The 20384-nt window shown below is 48.0% G+C and overlaps 2 protein-coding genes across 5 annotated transcripts; both read left to right on the top strand.

The window, feature by feature from the left end:
* The first annotated feature begins 1256 nt into the window (after nt 1-1256).
* snrpd3l (small nuclear ribonucleoprotein D3 polypeptide, like) lies at nt 1257-3051 on the top strand. Of its 2 annotated transcripts, none has more exons than XM_084686827.1 (4): nt 1257-1368; nt 1747-1889; nt 2128-2320; nt 2606-3051. In XM_084686827.1, the coding sequence occupies exons 2-4, from the start codon at nt 1764-1766 to the stop codon at nt 2668-2670; spliced, it is 384 nt and encodes a 127-aa protein (XP_084542953.1). In that variant the 5' UTR covers nt 1257-1368; nt 1747-1763; the 3' UTR covers nt 2671-3051. The 2 variants fall into 2 exon arrangements, with proteins under 2 accessions (XP_084542953.1, XP_084542954.1); XM_084686828.1 differs by having other exon boundaries at nt 1305-1407.
* Nucleotides 3052-3155: 104 nt separating this feature from the next.
* Nucleotides 3156-19455, top strand: camkk2 (calcium/calmodulin-dependent protein kinase kinase 2). 3 transcript variants are annotated; one of them, XM_084686826.1, is made up of 17 exons: nt 3156-3270; nt 7039-7669; nt 8761-8808; nt 10346-10399; nt 10870-10921; nt 11234-11373; nt 11595-11631; nt 11859-11880; nt 12049-12137; nt 13050-13249; nt 13369-13422; nt 13632-13705; nt 15292-15379; nt 15491-15622; nt 15868-15971; nt 16381-16434; nt 17435-19455. In XM_084686826.1, exons 2-17 carry the CDS (start codon nt 7106-7108, stop codon nt 17505-17507), a joined length of 1785 nt encoding a protein of 594 aa, XP_084542952.1. In that variant the 5' UTR covers nt 3156-3270; nt 7039-7105; the 3' UTR covers nt 17508-19455. The 3 variants fall into 3 exon arrangements, with proteins under 3 accessions (XP_084542952.1, XP_084542950.1, XP_084542951.1); XM_084686824.1 differs by lacking the exon at nt 16381-16434; XM_084686825.1 differs by lacking the exon at nt 16381-16434 and having other exon boundaries at nt 3168-3270; nt 7042-7669.
* Nucleotides 19456-20384: the final 929 nt, after the last annotated feature.

Genomic DNA, 20384 nt, shown 5'->3' with positions numbered 1-20384 from the left:
GTGAAGCCCTCCGTGAAACTTGTAAAAAACGGCAATACAAATAAAATGTGATTGATTTAAAGTCAGTATTCCCTATATCTAAGGACCGGAATATGAAGTAAACTTGACCCTCTGCTGCACTCTGCTGCCAGTGTTCAATATAATATTACTGTTGTATTATCCTATCATTGGTGTCCAACGGTAAGCTGCAATTTTTTTTGAATCACACAAATTGTTTATGCCAGCAAAAGAAAAGTTAATCAACATTCCTATTCTCCATAGTTCATAAGGTTGTGGTGCCTGGGGTCAATTCCTTCTGAGCTCCACGATACATTATTTTCTTAACTACAAACCTTTAGAAGAAAACCTGAAGTATATTTTCATGTTACATTCGACTTAATCGGAGTGCCTTGATCATTTTTAATTTCCAAATTTGTTAACAAACTTTTAGAACAATAACATGGACTGAGATTAATTGTTTTTAAATGTTTTCCAATATTTCACCACTATGTTGAGGGGGCACAAGAACTTGTGTTTTCTAAGCCTCTCAGCTCACTGAAGGTCCAGACAGACCTAAGCTTTACATCCTTGCTGGAAGCTGTGGTGAAAGGCATCCCATTCGCATGTAGACAATGAATGTCTCAAACTGCATCACTTTTTACTATAAAAATGTAATTGATTTTCATTTCTATTTGGGTAGCTAACTTAAAGATAGGATGTGTAATCCAGAGAGGCTAGCTAGCAAGGTAGCTTTGAAAGCATGGAGCCTGCCCTCGCTTCAGAGGTGTCTCCAAAGCCACGCCTCATCTATCACACATGAACACTAAATCAAAGCTTATCTTAATTCTGCTTTTAGCATGTTCTTGATCCAGATGTTTTTTCATAGTAGAAGTTTCTGATATGGTCTTTCATTTTCAGTTTTCTTTTACTGGTGGTTCAGGAGGAACATAAGGTAGCTGCAGTTTGCCTTACTTTCTCATGCTAACTCTGCACAGGGACAAGGAACCCTATAATGATGTGTGATTGTGTGTGAGAAGTTGCCCAGTGTTGTGCAAATATGTATCACTTCCACAGAAAATATATTTATATCTTCATATATTTTGTTTTACATTTAGACCACTTCCATTATTGATTACTGTTAGGTGTGAAAAGATTTTCAAACAGTAAACAAAAAAGATTTCTGGAAACGAGTAGGCCTACACAACCTCGCCAGAGCCTGTTAAAGTATTTTATTAGACATTCTCGGCCCTCGCTTCAATCTGACGTTTTTTGGAAAGAAAGTTGACTTGAATGGGAAATGTACCCTGTTGCATTGTGGGTAATGTAGGCAACGCTCTTTAAATCTCCCTCTTGTCTTGTTCAACGCATGTTGCAGTTTGGAAGACCGCGGTAAAAGACAAAGCATTTATCTTTACACATCAAATTAAAGTAACGTTATTTAATTTATCTGTGCACAACTCTCTGACAAATCGAATTGGTTAACTAACAACTTGATTTGATTATTGTCGTTGTCGAACAACTTTCATGTAATGTATTTTTAGTTCGTGCGACTAAACAGTTTGACAACGCATTAGGGATAGCTGCTCATTCCTTCAGCGTTATCTTACAAAATATATGCCCATCTCGTTGAGACAATAGGGTACACATTCAGTGATGCTTTACTCATCAAGCTTGCTCTTTGATTAGGACTGATTGCTTAAGCTATTTGGAAGCTAGGCCTTAATGAATTAATTAGGCTACGTGTTTGTCTGTGTCTGTATTTTACAGATTGGAAAAGAGCAAACATGTCTATTGGTGTTCCCATCAAAGTTCTTCATGAAGCAGAGGGGCACATAGTTACCTGTGAGACCATTACTGGCGAGGTGTACAGGGGTAAACTCATTGAAGCTGAGGACAACATGAATTGCCAGGTAAGTTGTGCCAAGTTGTCTTAGACTACTCCTCAATGCCTGACTGGGTCCGTCTCACTGTTATTTATGTGACCACTGTCTGTATCCCCATCTGCTTTGTTTTAGGTGGCGCTTATTAGTCATTGTATAGCATGCCATAAAGTGAATGTTTTGAAGGATGATTGTTTTAGTGACATCCATCTTGGTGGTTGTGAACTAACACTGGACTTTCAGATGTTGAGAACTAACCTTCTCCCAGATGTCAAACATTACAGTTACACACAGAGATGGACGTGTTGCCCAACTGGAGCTGGTCTACATTAGAGGCAGCAAAATCCGCTTCCTGATCCTACCGGACATGCTAAAGAATGCCCCCATGTTAAAGAGCATGAAGAACAAGAACCAGGCCGCTGGTGCTGGGAGAGGGAAGGCGGCCATTCTTAAAGCCCAGGGTGAGTGTCGGTCAGTGTAAGAAGACACTCCTTCATTTTGCTGGTTGTCTTATTCACAGCCTTTTGGGTAATCTCTCCTGGCCTAGGATAAGTTACTTATCTATGTCGATATGCCCATTTTTGAAGTATCTTAAAAGTAATGCAGATTTTTAAAATCTTCACTCTGTTGGTTAATTGCCTAAATAATGTTGATATTTTACACAATTGACAACACAATAGTGCTTGTTGGCTACTTCAATGGCCTCCTTTCAGTCGCCAGCATTAAAATGTGTGTTCTTTGTGCAGTGGCTGCGAGAGGGCGAGGTCGTGGAGGAATGGGAAGAGGAAACATTTTCCAAAAAAGGCGATAATAGGCTTATCTGACAGTTTGAAGGTTTTTTTATTTAATTTTTTACAAGTACTTCTAGCTATCTGTCTAAACCATTGAGCCATGCTCCTGTTCATTTTGAAGTTAAATACATGTTGTTTTAATTGATTACAAGTCTTCTCTTATTGATATTTCTGACTTGTCTGTTCAACATTATGTTTGTAATCGTCAGTTATATGCAAAGCTATTTCCAGTCTTAAGTTGTTACACTTTGTTTATCACATGGTGGAGCCAGAGGGCCAAACATTTTTTCATGCACTGTGCGCTTTACCAAAACGCATGAAGATGTTGAACATTTGTAAGTCAATTCAAATGTGTGATTGTCAAAAAAACGTAATAAAGTAGTACATTTTTCTGAACAGCATTTTGCTGGTTGCCACCCACAAGCTTCCTCCACACGCGGTCTATTTTGTGCCGCGCAGTCCCATTGGTCCCTCATAAAGTGTTCACTGCCTATCGCTGTGTCTCGCACTGTTCTCATTTAGAATCCTACAACATTAACGCAGAAGCACTCAGTCCAAAGGCAAAAATATAACTGTATGACGAAAATTGGACTATAACATTCATTTATCTTTAAGAAAAGGTAAGTTCATGAACGTTGTTTACACGCCCACAAACGTGACTTTTGTCAATAGGTGTTTTGGCTATATGCGCGGGCATCTCTTCTCCAACATCTGTCTCGTGACAGACGGGCTAGCTAGCAAGTGACAGCTAGCTAGCTAGCAATTACATACTTGCAAAATGACTAGCTTCCTAGCAAGCTAGCTGTTTATAATAGACTATTTCATATGTGTATTAACGATGACCATAAATTATCCGTCCATTATAGTCTTGCAATTGTGGCCTTTGTACGCTCAACTAATTATTATACGAATTATAGGTGTAACATTGCTATGTTGCGTTACAGTTTAAAGCTGTATTTTTTATTAAGCTGCTTCGTCGTGCCCATATTTATTCTTGGATCTGGGAATTTTGCATGTTGCAAGCTGTTGGCTGTTATGAACCTTGCATTGATCGTTTTTTTGTCCTGCTTGAATGTTTATGCTTCTGAATTATTCATATGTTTTGGCTCTCACCGAGAAAGGAATTCTCTCGCAATATGTTCGTTGAGAACAGACAGTAGTGAAAGAGAAAATATATATCAGGATGTATCTAGCTTGCTAGCTATCCCAACCTACTTTTAAAGTCTGCGCCCGTAGTGTCTCCGCATTTCATATCCCACGGTGCCATGTGTTTTTTTTAATCTTGAGTTGAACAGTGACAGAAAGATCAGGTCTTTAGTCTTTGAACTTAAACACTTCCTTATTTAACAATTGCACGGTAGGCCTTCAAGTACAGAGGAAAATGTCAGGATTGATTCATTGAGCATCGATGATGAATGATTTGAAAATGGAGTGTGCCCATCCAGCCAATGATAAATTCTATTTAGGTATCATGATGGCCTGCAAACTCGCTTGTTTTTTGACCGCCCCCAAGCTCTTTGAACCCCGCTCTCTAGTCTGCTGAGTGTGAGAGGAACACTCATCTTGTCAGTCACAGAGGCAGAAGCTTATCTGTTCTCAGTCCACAGATCAGTGACAGAGATGTTCTGTTGATCTTTTAATGACGCTGAGGATACTCCTCTGCTCCAGATGGTCCATGCATGCAGCATGTTAGTGTTGCTGTCATCTGGTGAAGCCTCACCCCCATATCTTGTTAAACCTCCCCATGTCACTCTCTCTCGCCCCCTTTTCTCCCTCTTCCGTCCCCCAGACCACCAACACGAAGGACACAGGTCAGACATGTGACATGAGTAATATCCGTGCCACACATCTGGACCCAAGACAGCAGCTGTTTGTTCCTAGCTCCTTTCAGGAAAAAGAGAAGGATCAAAGTTGATCCCTTTAGCATGAGATGGCCGGAGTCTTGTCCATCCATGTCTTGCCATGGATTTCCTCTTCAGTACGACTAGCTTCAAGGCAACAGCACGTTACAGTGTTGTCATGCTGCATGTGTGGCGGCCATTTCTGTGACTGGCCATCATCTCTCATGGGCAAGTCGTATCAAAGTAGGTCATGCTCACACAGCGCCCCCCTTCCCCCCCGGACATTAAAAGCTCAATGCGGCTTGTGCTCCATGGTTGAGGAGGCTAGGCTACGACCCTGGTCGGGTCTCACCACTCTTCTATGCCCTCTTCCTACTTGTCTTACGAGGCCACGCAAAAGCATGTGCATGTAGGGGGTGCACTGCTCTGGCCAGACTAGGTTAGATTTGCAGGGTTATCTTTGTGGAAAAGGAGCAGAAGGAAAATGAGGAGGAGGGAAGGAGGTAAATATGGACTTTGGCCTGCGATGTAAAACTGCCCTCTTGCCTGTCCACTCTGTTTTCCTCTGTTCAGCCTAGTCAACACAACCTATAGCCTGTGTACATGAAGTCTACATGCTGAAAATACAGCCTTTGGTATATATTAGGATATACATAACTATGAAGGCCTAAATAAGGGCTTCCTGAAGGTTGTTGGATTGAAGTGCAGAGGCTTTTGCAGTTTCGACAGAATGCTGTAGTAAAAAAAAACGACTCTTCTGTGGAAAAGACTGGAGGCTGTCTTTGAAGTCTAACTGTTAGGATTTCAGGTACAGCCTCACAAAAGGAGGAGGAAAGTTGCGGGCCGTCCGAAACATCCACGACACTCCCAAATAGTGATTCCCTCCCTTACTGTAAACTGATAAGTGGAGCAGAGACAGGAACGGAGGTAGGCAGAGAGAGGATGAGAGACTATTCTGAAAAAGGTGGGCAGAGATGTTACGAAAGAGAGAAAGAAAGAGAGTGAGGGGGAGGTTAGAACCAAGGAGAACGCAAAGCAATTTGCTCTCTTAAGGGATGATAAAAAAAATAAAGGTATGAACAAGGGCAATGCAGAGCCACTGTTTGTGAAGGAGGCTGGAATCAAGGCCATCTGGAGGGGGTGGTCTCCCACACACACTCACTCTGAATTTAGCTAGGGGACCACTGTCTTATATGGTTGCTTTTAGTCTGCTGCTGCGTATGTGTGTGTGTGTGTGTGTGTGAGGTTCTCTTAGCTCCCACACACTGGGGATCAATCCTCGGTCAATCCTACCGGCTCTGTGACAGCTATCAACCTGCAGCATATCAAACACTCTCCCACTTCTCTCCCAGGAGCAAGAGCTGAAGCAAGGGTGAAATGAGTAATGACATCTTGTAATGACTCTTAATTTCATAATTAAGTGCATTAAGTGCATTACGTACATACATGATTATGTATCTTGACGTCAGTTGCTGAGGGTGCAGTCAGCCACTCATTAAGAGTCCAGGTTATCTTGTGTCCTTAAGAGTGTGAACTGTGGTTGATATGGTGAGATTTAACAAACAGGCTTTTTGTCTTTTTTCTTCCCTTTTTCTTCTCCCATCTTGCCATGTCACCTAGTTCTGACAGGAACTTTTTTTTTATTTTACTTTTTTTTTTAAACAAGGAATGCCACAATTGAGTTGAAGTAGTTGTGATGTTGCAGACTTGGCTGGCTCATTTGATCTGACTCATTTAATCTTTAAGGAAGATATTCCAGCTTTTTTGCCAGTAGGAAAAGAGAAAGTTCTCTAAGCACAGTGAAAGTACAACATTGCAGTGACTGTGCCTCTCACAGGGATGTAACAATACAGTCAACTCGCAATTCAACACAAATCACAATACTGGGTTCACAATACGATTTTATTATGAATCTTTGAACAATAAAAGATTGCAGAAAAAATTTGACAGAAAAAAGTCCTTTAATTATTTCTCAGATTCAAAATACAGTTTTATTGATTAAATTAACACATCTATTCATTGGAATTATAACAAAATCGTAGGGGTGTAAGTGCCATGATAACCATTACCACCCTTTCTTGTGTTTATTGTGACAGACATCGCAAACAGACTATGCAAAGAAGGATGCTCCTAGCTGACAAATATGACTCGCTAGCTAGCTGCACGTCGCGTCCAGCTTCACCACAGAGTTGAATTGTGTGCCTGAACAAATGTTGTAGAGCGTGGAATCCATGCGCCGGTGCATATGTGACTGCCTGGTTAGCGCCTTGTTACGGCTAAGGATGTCTCAAAATCTTTCAATGTCACCAATTTGAATCGTCACACATTTGTATTGCAATTTCTGTCTCTGCCCCTCTTTCTAACTCTCCCTCCCTCCCTCCCTCCCTCCCTCCCTCCCTCCCTCCCTCCCTCCCTCCCTCCCTCCCTCCCTCCCTCCCTCCCTCCCTCCCTCCCTCCCTCCCTCCCTCCCTCCCTCCCTCCCTCCCTCCCTCCCTCCCTCCCTCCCTCCCTCCCTCCCTCCCTATCCCCTCCCCCTTACTTTCCCAGTAGCCTGCTCTCTTGTAACCCCTCCCCCTGATGGAGCAGCGGTTACCAGGTTGTCGGGACAGTCGCCATGTTTCCCTGCGTTTCCCCCTGGCCCCCTGCTGAGCCCCCCGCCCCCTGTGGCCATGCCCCCCCGCCCGCTCAGCCCCTGCCGGACCTGCTCTGCAGCTGCCCCGCCCATCCCGGGCCCCTGAACCCGGCCGCGCACCCCCACGCCCACTTCCCGCCGCCGCGCCCCATGGAGTCGCTCATCGTGGTGACGGAGTACGAGCCCAGCGAGCCGCCGGGGGAGGACGAGGTGGAGGACATGGACAGCTCCGCGAGCCCCGAGCCGGCCTCGATGCCCCCCTTCCGCGGCCCGTCGTGCGACCTGCTCTCCCACACGGTGGGGCGCCCCGTGGCCCTGTTCCCCGAGCCTCAGGAGCACCGGGGGAGACTCAGCCTGTCGGACAGGAAGCTGTCGCTGCAGGAGCGCTCGCAGACCGCCACCTCGCCCTGCGGCTCGCCGGGGCTCAACGGGCGCTACATCTACCCCTCGCTGCCGTACTCGCCCATCACCTCGCCCCACTCCTCCCCCCGCTTGCCCCGCAGGCCTACCGTGGAGTCCTACCGTGTCTCCATCACTGATCTACAGGTAGGCCCACCCCTCGCCAGGCCAACACCGCAGACACGACTCGAGCTCGCCCACAACACACACGCTTGGCAGGGTTAGCCAAACAACTGATGAATGCCAGGACCAAGAAGATGAAGATGGAAAATCTTCACTGACCTTGTTGCTACACACAGGCTTTGGTCTCTGTCTGGTCATTTGGCCTTACTGCCTGCCCACACATGTAGACACCGGGCACACCCATAGAGCCCCAGAGTAACCCCGCTCCCCTCTAGAGCGCCACTCAACTTCTGTTCACCCCTATACACACACGTGGACCCGCGACAGCTCTGAATTCTCCGGTGTGTAAAGTTAACTTGTTTCCTGTAGAGATGCAGCATCTATTACCAGCACACCTCTCACATGACACCGCAGCAGCTTCTACTGCTTGGAGACGAGCCTCTGAAAAGCTTTTCTCTCTCTCTCTCACTCAGTCTCTCTCTCTCTCTCTCTCTCTCTCTCTCTCTCTCTCTCTCTCTCTCTCTCTCTCTCTCTCACTCCGTCTTTCTCTCACTCTGTCTCTCTCCTCTCTCTCTCTCTCTCTCTCTCTCTCTCTCTCTCTCTCTCTCTCTCTCTCTCTCTCTCTCACTCTGTCTCTCTCTCTTTCACTCCGTCTCTCTCTCCTCTCTATCTCTCTCTCTCTTCTGTATTTTGTGTTTGTTCATTATTGTAGAACATGGTCTTGTAAATTATTTTGCTTGGGGGGGGGGGGGGGTTTCTGGTCCGTTCAACACAAAAGCATTCAAGGATGGTGTGTTGATTTATTTTGAACGTTGTGACAGTTTCTGACAACTGATATCAAAAAGATGAGTCACCACCAGGCTTTTGTGAACGTGCGTTTGAGTTGGAAATCATGCAGCAATAACGCAGCGACAGGGTCAAATTGGTTCTTCAAACGCAGGTGTCGCAGCGGACAAGAAATGACATCGCTCATTAATAGAAGGCCAAAGAAATGTGGATAAAGGTCACTGGAAAGACTCACTCCAGTCTAAACGTAACATTTAGGCCTACAGATGGACTGCCACGAAAGGCACTATTGCATAACCGCCCCTCTCCCCCTCTTCTTTCCCTCAAAGGACTGCGTCCAGCTGAACCAGTACAAGCTGAAGGATGAGATCGGAAAGGTATCGTCACTCCTCCCTCCCCCCCCACCCCCCCCCCCCCCCCCCCTTTCTCTCTCTCTCTCTCTCTCTCCCCACTGCTCTGTCCTCGCCGTCTTCCTCTCCCATCCCGTCCTCACACCCCTCCTCAACCCCCGCCACACCCCCGGACTTAACAAACTCCGCCATCATCCCCGCTGGCTGGCCTAATTTAGCAGACGGGCAGGTAGGCAGGGAGGGAGGGAGACTGGCAGGGAGGCAGGCAGGGAGGGAGGCAGGGAGGGAGGCAGGCAGGCAGGCAGGCAGGCAGGCAGGCAGGCAGGCAGGGAGGGAGGTAGGCAGGGAGGGAGGGAGGGAGGGAGGGAGGGAGGGAGGGAGGGAGGCAGGGAGGGAGGGAGGGAGGGAGGGAGGGAGGGAGGGAGGGAGGGAGGGAGGGAGGGAGGGAGGGAGGGAGGGAGGGAGGGAGGGAGGGAGGGAGGCAGGCAGGCAGGCAGGGAGGGAGGCAGGGAGGGAGGGAGGGAGGCAGGCAGGCCATGGGAGAGTTGGAGCTAGAAGAGGATAAAAAGATGCTGGTATAAATAACCCCTCTCAAAGGGTAGTTGGGCTAGTATGGAGCCTGGGCTCAGTGAGAGGAGAGGAGAAGGGCGGTCGGAGATGTGAAAGGACGAAGGGGATTGCAGAGGGGACGGGGGAGAGAGATGGGAGTGGATCTAAGGGAACACAGGACAGAGAGAGGGGATCAGAGAGAGAGAGAGAGAGAGAGAGAGAGAGAGAGAGAGAGAGAGAGAGAGAGAGAGAGAGGGAGGGAGGGAGGGAGGGAGGGAGGGAGGGAGGGAGGGAGGGGGGAGGGGGAGAGGGAGAGAGAAAGGGAGAGAGAAAGGGAGGGAGGGTCTGTCTTTTGCAAATGAGCTGGAATAGTAAGAGAGGAGAGTGGCAAAGTGCATATGAGGATGAACAGACATGGTGTGTGTGGGGGGGGGGGGGGGGGGGGCAGAATTGTATGCGTGACTCCTGACCTCTGGGTCTGTGGCACTTGGCTCCCTGCTACTCTCCCAATCTGTCTTCCCAGCTGGGCCTTCCCTCCTCTGTGTTTGTGTGTGGGTTATGCACTTACATATGCCTGCGTGCACTGACATTGTGTGTGCAGTGAGCGCGCGTCCTGCGTTGACGATCCCTCTCATCTGGCCCCAGCACAAGAGGATGCTCGCTTGCATGAAGTTGCTGTTTCACTAATTAGGCAACACTTTGTGTACTGTGTTGCATGTGTCTGTGTGTGTGTGTGTGTGCGCTGCTGATTTGGATGTCATCATGCTTGGTTGGAAGCAGCTGGTCCTCCTTGAGTGCGCTCTACACAGCCCACACACCTCCCTTTGGGCCAGCTTAGGATAGGTTTTGTGTGTCTGTGTGTGTCTGCCAGAGTGTGTTGATCCGAGTTCATACAGGATGCCTCTAATGTGTGTTCTGTTCAAGTCTCCCAACACAGTCGGTCTTCCGTGCGCTGACTCTCTTCTCTCGGGCTTTCCCTCTCTCCTCCCTCCCTCTCTCCCGTATGTCTTCCCAGGGCTCCTACGGTGTTGTGAAGCTGGCGTACAACGAGGACGACAACACCTACTATGCAAGTCTCTCTGCGCTCCCTCCTCTCCCCGTATTCCGACTCTGTAGTGTCACACGCTCACAACACGCCGAGCCTCACAACTATGAACTGTGACGTCATAGTTGAAGTCACAGTGTGGGGAAGGGGTCGGGGAATGGAGTAAGGCATTGGGTTTCACATTTAATTACATCACAGAGATCTGTTACGTGTTTCCAGTTTGGCAATTTGATCATTGTTTTGGATGTCAGTCCAACTGATTGTTTGGGGGCGGGAATTATTTGGAACTCAGTTACTTGCTGTGCCTGCAGTCACCTGTACTTACTCTCCCTTTCTTCTCTTTCTTCTCCCCTCTTTTTCTTTCACTCTGTCTCTTTCTCTTTTTTTCTGTTCCCCGTTTCTCTCTCGCCCTTTTCTCTCTCTTTCTCCCCTGAAACACAACCACGCTTCCTGTCCCCCTGTCCTGTCTCTTTCTCCCTCCCTCCCCCCTGCAGGCCATGAAAGTCCTGTCCAAGAAGCGTCTGATGAGGCAGGCAGGTTTCCCTCGTAAGTAAAGCACAGGTTTCCCTCGTCAGTAAAGCACAGGTTTCCCTCGTCAGTAAACCACAGGTTTCCCTCGTCAGTAAAGCACAGGTTTCCCTCGTCAGTAAACCACAGGTTTCCCTCGTCAGTAAAGCACAGGTTTCCCTCGTCAGTAAAGCACAGGTTTCCCTCGTCAGTAAAGCACAGCTCCTCGGGCAGATGGCCTCTCCGGCGGGGATCGGGGCGGTGCGGGTGCGGGCGTGTGTGTCACAAGACCCATGCACACTCAACCAGCTCCTCTCCTTTCCCCCTCTCTTCTCCTTCCTGCTCCCCTAGGGAGGCCTCCGCCGCGTGGCGCCCGAGAAGCTCCCCCCTCAGAAGGCCCCGCTCAGCCCAAAGGACCCCTGGAACGGGTCTACCAGGAGATTGCCATCCTGAAAAAGCTGGACCATCCCAATGTAGTCAAACTAGTAGAGGTGGGTTCGTGTACTCTTCGCCGGTCCACGGCTCCTCGATTTTCGGCACTGTTTGTCCAGGGTTTTATGCCTTCCGGCAGATAGACTGTCGTTATACCAGAGGTAGAGAACGACAGGCGTTTTGGCATGTTTCAAGGTACTGAAGTGCAGCGACAGGGCTGGGCGGTGCCAGTGTTGGACTGTGTTGGTCTCATCTGTCTCTTTCTCGGCCCCGCTGCTAGGTGCTGGACGACCCCAGCGAGGACCATCTGTACATGGGTACGAGAGGCCGAGCACACACGCCAACACACTTGCACGCACGCATGCACTCGCACACATACACACGTACGCACACGCTCATACACACACACTCACACGCTGGTTAGTTAAGAACACACACTCATAGGATGACATAAAAAGGTCCCGGCACTCGATGCCGTGGTCTACTTTCCATTGCAAGGCAGCAGATGAAGATAACTAACGAGGTTCCTCCCTTCCTCCCTCAGTGTTTGAACTCGTCAAACAGGGGTGAGTTAAGCTGCTCCTTACCTTGATCATGATAAGCTGGAGTCAGACCAATCTCATTAAAGACTGACTGTTCACTCTGTGTGTGTGAGCGTGTGTGTGTGTTTGCACACGCGCCCGTCTGTTGTCGCTCGTGCTTACATCCCTGTGTGTGCGTGTCCATCCATGCAGGGCTGTGATGGAGGTGCCCACAGATAAGCCTCTCAATGAGAACCAGGCTCGCTTCTACTTCCAAGACCTGCTCAGGGGAATTGAGTTCTGTGAGTGCACACACACACACACGCACACACACGCGCACAGGCGCCGCCTGTCCTCCTCCTTCCTTCCTGCTGTCCTTCCTGCAGGCACAGCCTCATTTCCCCCACGCACATAATCACAGGGGCTTTTAGTGCTCAAGACCAGCCTTACCACACAGCCTGTCATCCACCAGCACACAGCGGATCACGGGGAGGGGGGAGAGGGGGGGGGTTCTCATAAAGAGGAGGGGAAGCAGAAAGAGGGAGACGGAGACAAACCCATGAAGAGAGAGAGAGAGAGATTGCGAGGCACAAACAAACGGAGAGAGAAAGAGGGAGCACTGAAGAGCGGAACGGAGGCAGAAAGAGAGAGAGAGAGAGAGAGAGAGAGAGAGAGAGAGAGAGAGAGAGAGAGAGAGAGAGAGAGAGAGAGAGAGAGAGAGAGAGAGATGGGGAGACACATAAAAGAGAGCGGGATCGCGAGACAGAGCAAAAGAGATCCAGAAACATCGAGGGAGGGAGGAAATGACGAGAGACGGACAGACGCACAAAAGGACCCTGCATAAGGAGCGCTCAACCTCTTTCTTTCTTTCTTTCTTTCTCCTTCCTTCTTTTGTACAGCTTCAGTCCATTGCTCTGTTAGTTCTCCTATTTTCTCTCTCCTTCATGGACTAAGAGAACAGTACTCCTACTGACTCCTACTCTTCTGGCTGTTGGCTTTGTCCGCGCTACAAGACCACGTCCTCCATCTTGGTCGCAGCACAGCGCATTGTCACACAGGCCCATGTCCCTACCAAACCCATTTTCATATACATGCGAGTCAACATAGATACAGAATTAGGTTTCCTAGAAAATCCCACCACAGAAAGGTTTAAGGGGAAAATTCCATTGCACTCAATGCTGTATCCTTCTAAATTGTCTCTCCATCGCTTCCAGTGCATTACCAGAAGATCATCCACAGGGACATCAAACCCTCCAACCTGCTGGTCGGCGAAGACGGCCACATCAAGATCGCCGACTTTGGGGTCAGCAATCAGTTTGAGGGTGCCGACGCCCTGCTGACCAGCACGGTGGGCACACCCGCCTTCCTTGCCCCTGAAACCCTCTCCGAAACCAGGAAGAACTTCTCTGGCAAAGTGAGTGAGCTGGCAGCCACTGCCCTCTAGAGGATGTTCTGGAAAGTGTCATTTAATGAATTCATGGAGAAAAGTATATGTAATTACAAATATATGACTTTGTCTTTCTTGGCTTGTAGGCATTGGATGTGTGGGCCATGGGAGTGACTCTTTATTGTTTCGTCTTTGGAGTGGTAAGTCTAATTCATTTATCCCTCCAGAGATACATCCCCGAGTCCAGCAGGGTCAGAACAAAATGTAGCTATCACCGGTCACAGGGAGAGAAAGTTCGGAGCGACACCTTTTCTGGGTCAGGGTTAGGTCTCTCTTTCCCGCTCCCGTGTCTCTCTGTGTCTCTCTCTCTCTCTCTAACTCTCTTTTTCCTCTCTCTTCCTCTTGTCAGTGTCCGTTCATGGACGAGCGCATCATCAGCCTGCACCAGAAGATCAAGTCCCAGCCTGTGGAGCTGCCTGAACAGTGAGTAGCACCGCGCTGCTGCTGCTGCTCCTGCTGCTGCTGCTGCTGCTGCTGCTGCTGCTGCTGCTGCTGCTGTGTAGATCCACCATAGACAGACAGGGAGAGCAGAACGCTCGCCGCAGATCAGAGATAAGATTTTTAGATTTGATCAAAAGATACATTCACTCATCCCAATGGCAGAAGATACAATAGCACAACAACAACAAAACCTGCATGAAAAAAGTGGGGGGAAAGCCATATGTATATAATGTATATATGAATATCATTATGCAAATACATACATAGATACTATACAACACAATACGGTATTGTGTAACTAAGGGAACAGTACCCAGGGTTTGTTTGCCTGTCAGACAGGGTGAGAGCAGGCTCAGACATGTGGGATGTTCTGACTCGCTCAGACGTGGGATGTTCTGACTCGCTCAGATGTAAGATGTCATGACTCGCTCAGACATGTGAGATGCTCTGACTCGCTCAGACATGTGAGATGCTCTGACTCGCTCAGACATGTGAGATGTTATGACTCGCTCAGACATGTGAGATGCTCTGACTCGCTCAGATATGTGAGATGCTCTGACTTGCTCAGACATGTGAGATGTTAAGACTCGCTCAGACATGTGGGATGTTATGACTCGCTCAGACATGTGAGATGCTTTGACTCGCTCAGATGTAAGATGTTATGACTCGCTCAGACATGTGAGATGCTCTGACTCGCTCAGACATGTGAGATGCTCTGACTCGCTCAGACATGTGAGATGCTCTGACTCGCTCAGACATGTGAGATGTTATGACTCGCTCAGACATGTGAGATGCTCTGACTCGCTCAGACATGTGAGATGCTCTGACTCACTCAGACATGTGAGATGCTCTGACTCGCTCAGACATGTGAGATGTTATGACTCGCTCAGACATGTGAGATGCTCTGACTCGCTCAGATATGTGAGATGCTCTGACTTGCTCAGACATGTGAGATGTTAAGACTCACTCAGACATGTGGGATGTTCTGACTCGCTCAGACGTGGGATGCTCTGACTCGCTCAGACATATGAGATGTTATGACTCGCTGAGACGTGTAAGATGTTATGACTCGCTCAGACATGTGAGATGTTAAGACTCGCTCAGACATGTGGGATGTTCTGACTCGCTCAGACATGTGGGATGTTCTGACTCGCGGAGATTTAAGATGTTATGACTCGCTCAGACATGTGAGATGCTCTGACTCGCTCAGATATGTGAGATGCTCTGACTCGCTCAGACATGTGAGATGCTCTGACTCGCTCAGACATGTGAGATGTTATGACTCGCTCAGACATGTGAGATGCTCGACTCGCTCAGATATGTGAGATGCTCTGACTTGCTCAGACATGTGAGATGTTAAGACTCACTCAGACATGTGGGATGTTCTGACTCGCTCAGACGTGGGATGCTCTGACTCGCTCAGACATGTGAGATGTTATGACTCGCTGAGACGTGTAAGATGTTATGACTCGCTCAGACATGTGAGATGTTATGACTCGCTCAGACATGTGGGATGTTCTGACTTGCTCAGACATATGAGATGTTATGACTCGCTCCTCCGTCCCCAGGGCCGACATCTCCGAAGACCTTAAAGATCTGCTGCTCAAGATGCTGGACAAGAACCCAGAGACCAGGATCTCGATCCCACAGATCAAGGTGGGTCTATCTGCGTGCGTGCGTCGTTTCATGCGTGCCTCTGAGTTTCTGGGAGGGCAAACCTTTTCATTCAGACCTCCCTCCCTCCCCCTCCCTCCCCCTGGTGACCAGGTTCACCCCTGGGTGACGAGGAACGGTGCGGAGCCCCTCCCCCCAGAGGATGACAACTGCTGCATGCTGATCGAGGTGACGGAGGAGGAGGTGGAGAACTCGGTCAAACACATCCCCAGCCTGGCCACCGTGGTGAGGAGCCCGCACCCTCACACACCCCACACACACACACACCGCACACACACACATGCACGCACTCAGCCAAGCCTCCTCTTTCTGTGCATGAGGGATGAAGCCCCTGGCTAGCATTGCTTTGGCTCACTCGGCCTACTTTACCTTTAAGATTTGGGACTTTACTTTTGATCTAGATGGCTTGAATGATTCTCCGAGGCAACTGAACCTCTTCTATCGTGTGTGTGTTTGGTGTGCGTGTGCAGATCCTGGTGAGGACCATGCTGAGGAAACGCTCTTTCGGGAACCCTTTCGACTGGGGCCGCAGGGAGGAGCGAGGGAACCTGTCGGCCCCGGGACAGACACTCACGTAAGCACTCGTCCCCCCCCCTCGTCCCCCTGCCCCCCCCTCCACGCCCTTAGGAGACATCAGTAGGCTCACCTTGACTACAAGTCCCAGGACGCAGCTTCTTTCTCTGGGGGACAGGCCGAGCAGTACAACAAAGAAGAAGAAACTGAACTAAATCTGTTGTTGATTGCCAGTAGAAACCATAACACCTATGCTGTCATCAGTTTAACAGCAGAGAGACTTGCATAGAGCATGTACTATAGTCTACGCAGTTATAAAAAAAGATCTCATATTTCAAGGGAATCCGGAACAGTTTTGTTTGATGTTTTCTCGCGTGTGCTGGCTATGCTGGTAGAGTCTGTCTGGTAGACTCTTACTGTCTCTCTCCCCTCCCTCTCCCTCCTCCTCCCTCCCTCCCTCCACATCCCAGCAAAGGGAGATCGGGCAGTGTCAGATACTGCTACATTCATAGTAACCAAAGAAGGTAAAGGGCTGCTGGGCCCCCATGCCTGCCTGCCTGCCTGCCTGTCTGCTTACTGCATAAGTAAAGACTTAAAAGACTTAAAGACTTTAGGCATGACCCAGAATTGGAACAAGAATCTCAAATGTCTTTTTTTTCTTTTTTTTTTACGTTACTGTTTGTGTTTTTGTAAAAAATAAAAAAGCAATAATAAGGGACAAGGGGTTGGGAAGGGGAGGGGGGGTGACTTCTGTACTGAATATATGTCGGAGTGGGGAAGGCTTGATGGAACCATGTCAGGGAATCGTGTCCTGCCTGACCCCCAGCCCCACTAGTCCCCGCCACATCCACCACTGTGAAGGGGGCTGATCCTTCACCGAGTGCAACCCAGAGTAGTCTTGGCCAAAGCATTTACAGAGAAGCATCTAAAACGTGAAGATCTCTATCTCTCTCTCTCGATCTCTCTCTCGATCTCTCTCTCTCGATATCGCTCTCTCGACCCAAGCCTAAATCCAATCTGGTCCTGCTAGACCTAGCCTTGGCCAAGTCAAACAGAGTTGCAGTCTGAAACATGTCCTTATGGAAAACGACCCCCTCACAGCAACAGGGGCATGGAACTTCCTGTTAGCCACAGCGTCGTTCTCCTTGATCCTTTTGTAGGCCACACGTTCCCACGCATGCTGCACCGTGCTAGCTCCATCCCTCCTGAGAGCACACCGCTGATCTACTTCTGTGCCTTTTGTTTCTTTTCAACCCGAATGTTCAACTAACAGCCTGCCAGACTCTCTCTCTCTCTCTCTCTCTCTCTCTCTCTCTCTCTCTCTCTCTCTCTCTCTCTCTCTCTCTCTCCTTCCCTCTCTCCCTCCGTCTCTGCTCTGCTTGACCTGGATCGGTTACTGGGGATCAAACGGTTTCGATTCAGTAGCCGGTTCGGTTGGCCGTAGCTAACCTTAGCTCTGCAGTGACGGCGGGACGGACACACAGGCGTGTGGCGCTGATGACTGGTTTCTGTTCCGTTTCCTAGGAAACAGGAGAGCGGCGAAGGCACGAGGGGTATGGACCTGCCCCTCGTGGGTGAAGACGAGGCGCTCTCCTGATGCGCGGAGGTGCGCGTGTTGCTGCGCGGACGGCCGTCCTCATAGCGTCTTGCAACTTTCCCTTTAGCCCACTCACCCACCCTTTCTCTCCCTGGGCTCCCCCCGGGGGTCCCGTGTCCGGGCTGGACTGACACGGGCCTGGCAAAGGGAGCTTCTAGGACCTTCTTCCTGCACAATAGCTGGGATTTCTCTCCAAATGTCGTTGCATGCGTTGGGTTTCTCGTCATAGCATGCTGTGTCTCAGGCTTCCGCTGCAGGGGGGTTGTGTTGTTAGCTTAGGCACGTCTAGTATCACAGTACGCACACTTCGGGCCCGCCGCACCCTCCTCCATTTCCACAGTTCTCCGGCGCGTTTACTTCAGGGGGCCGCGAGGGCGGCTGGCCGGTGCAAGAGCGCACTTTTGTGCACGGACGGCTTTGACGAGACATTTCACAGAGAGCACAGACATTCCACAGACATTTGTTGCCCCCCCCCCCCCCCTCCCAAGTCTACTCTTCTGTAGAGTAGGTTGTTACTATGACGATGATTGTCAAGACCACTGGTCTCATGTTGGTGATCTGTAACATATTCCTCTCACTAAGGGAAATCCTATGAAACATTTCAATATTGAAGCTGTTGGATTCATGTACAGTGACGACTACAAAGAGCATTGGGTTGTTTTCTGTGCAAATGCAACGTTGTATAAGCTATGTGGACTTTTACGTGTTCACAGCGTCGACCAGGCCTCCATGCACTTTTTTTTAATACTTTGCCGTTTTAACCGTTGGCTTGTTGTAAATTCTCTCTCCATTGCCGGAAGCCGTTAATAGCTTCAGCAGCAAATATGAGACCTAAGCACAGTACATGATGATCATGTTGACCCTTGCTCTGTTTTTGCTTGTGTGCACTAAATCCTAGATATGACCTTCACCACTGCTGCCAGGAGAGTTCAGTAGCATTACAGATCCCCTGTACAGGTTTTCAATAGTCAATAGAATATTAAGCGTAAGAGTGAAGGACAGCGGGAAGGGGGGGTTCATTTATTTAAGGTACTTGAGTCAATTAATTGAACTGTAGGTTTTAGTTGTGATCTCAAGGTCTGTAGCCACACTAGGGGAGTCCTGGGTGAGTTGTGGGACCCAATGGAAATGCATGATTAGACGTTGGAAGAGACAGCTGATTAAGGCAACAGCCAGTACAGACATCAGATGCAAAGTGGGAGTGGTCAGAATGCTTATATCATTTTGGTGTGGTTATGATCGTTTTTGCGTTTATTTCATAAAAAAAAAAAAAAAAATGGTACGACGACAGGATATCCTGATGTTGTTTTTAAATATCACACTTTCAGGACACCAAAAACGTTGGGTCGATTGTGTGTGATTTTGTAAACTTCTATTTACATTTTCGTTATTGACATTTTACCTTCAAACTTGAGGAGGATTTGTTTACAAATATAATGTCACTGGCTTATCAACGTGTACAATTATTTTAATACAAGGTTTACATAGTGTGGCTGCAGACCTCTTGTCCAGTCTATGCTTGACATGTCTCTTACAGAATTATTAACATTAAGTGACAAAGTTCATCAGATGTGTTATGAATCTCGGTTGTTATGGATCATTCTAAGCAAGACTACACATTACAGCAACTACCTTTTATTGAACCTTTTGCTCTTATTTTGCATGTGTTTAGAGTTTGTTGGTGTAAGGATAGCTATATTCACTCAACATGGTTGTATAGTTTACCTGCGATGGAACTGACATGAATTAATTCGACAAGTAATGCTTCCACTTACTGGTATTTCAACACAAACGTGTTGAATGTACGATAAAGGGATGAAGAAAACAAAAAAAAAACTTGTTCTTGCATGTCACTGCTGTATTTTAACGACTCTTCTCTGAATTGTATGTTGTGTGTTTTTTAAGACTTATTACTATGCATAAGAAACTTCACTCTGTCGTGCAGCTAGTCCTGTCTCTGGTCATGTCTGCTGTTTGTTTCTCTGACATCTGAGAGAGATATGGGGGGGGGGGGCGCAGAGAGAGAGGATGAAAGATTGAAAGAGAGAGAAAAGCGGAGTCGATGGCAGTAGGAACAGGGAAAGGGCTCACTGTCTTTTATACATGAAGGATTTAAATGATTCTGGTTTAATATTGTACAAGCGCTGTTGATAGGAACTGTAGAATTGCCCAAACCAAATTCTATCCAAACGGACCTAACCCACTCAGCCATGACAGATCACGCTAGAAAAGACATCCTTTGTTGTAACTTTTGGAGCAGGATTTTTTCATTGTTCGTGTACTAATCCAAATTACATGTGCATGTTCTGCAGTTTGACGTAACTGCATGTAACAAAGGACATTTGAAATGAAAAAAATATTCTGAACACAAATGTGCAGTAGTGTATCCCCCACTTTCAAATACACCAACACACACACACACACACACACACACACACACTCACACCTTATCATTCTGCTACATTACTATTAAGTGCTTGTTTGCCTTTCAAATAACAATAGCCAAGGTTGTTGACTGTATGACTGCTGGGTTCTGCACCCCTCAGAACTGCATAGCATGGTATTTGTATTTCTACGTACAAAGCTATTTCATCTACGCATTTTGCTTCATCACAATTGCCCAGTCTGAACAGAAGGGCTATTATCGATATAAATATAAATATCTTTATTGTTTATCATATCATACACATTGTACTGTAGCATTATGCCATAGTAGTAAGAGCTTTGGGGCTGTCTGAGACATGAACGCATGCCAACATTGTGTACCCACACCATGGTATTGTCATAGCATGATAACAGCTACTCACCAACGTGAGGCAATGATAAACTATTATACATATTGTATCCAGTTCATTATTTGAATAAATAACAGTTGCC

This window comes from Hypomesus nipponensis, chromosome 22, assembly GCF_054491055.1.
Source record: "Hypomesus nipponensis isolate SF chromosome 22, ASM5449105v1, whole genome shotgun sequence".
Classification (NCBI taxonomy): Eukaryota; Metazoa; Chordata; class Actinopteri; order Osmeriformes; family Osmeridae; genus Hypomesus; species Hypomesus nipponensis.
This window is presented reverse-complemented; position numbering and strand designations above follow the sequence as displayed.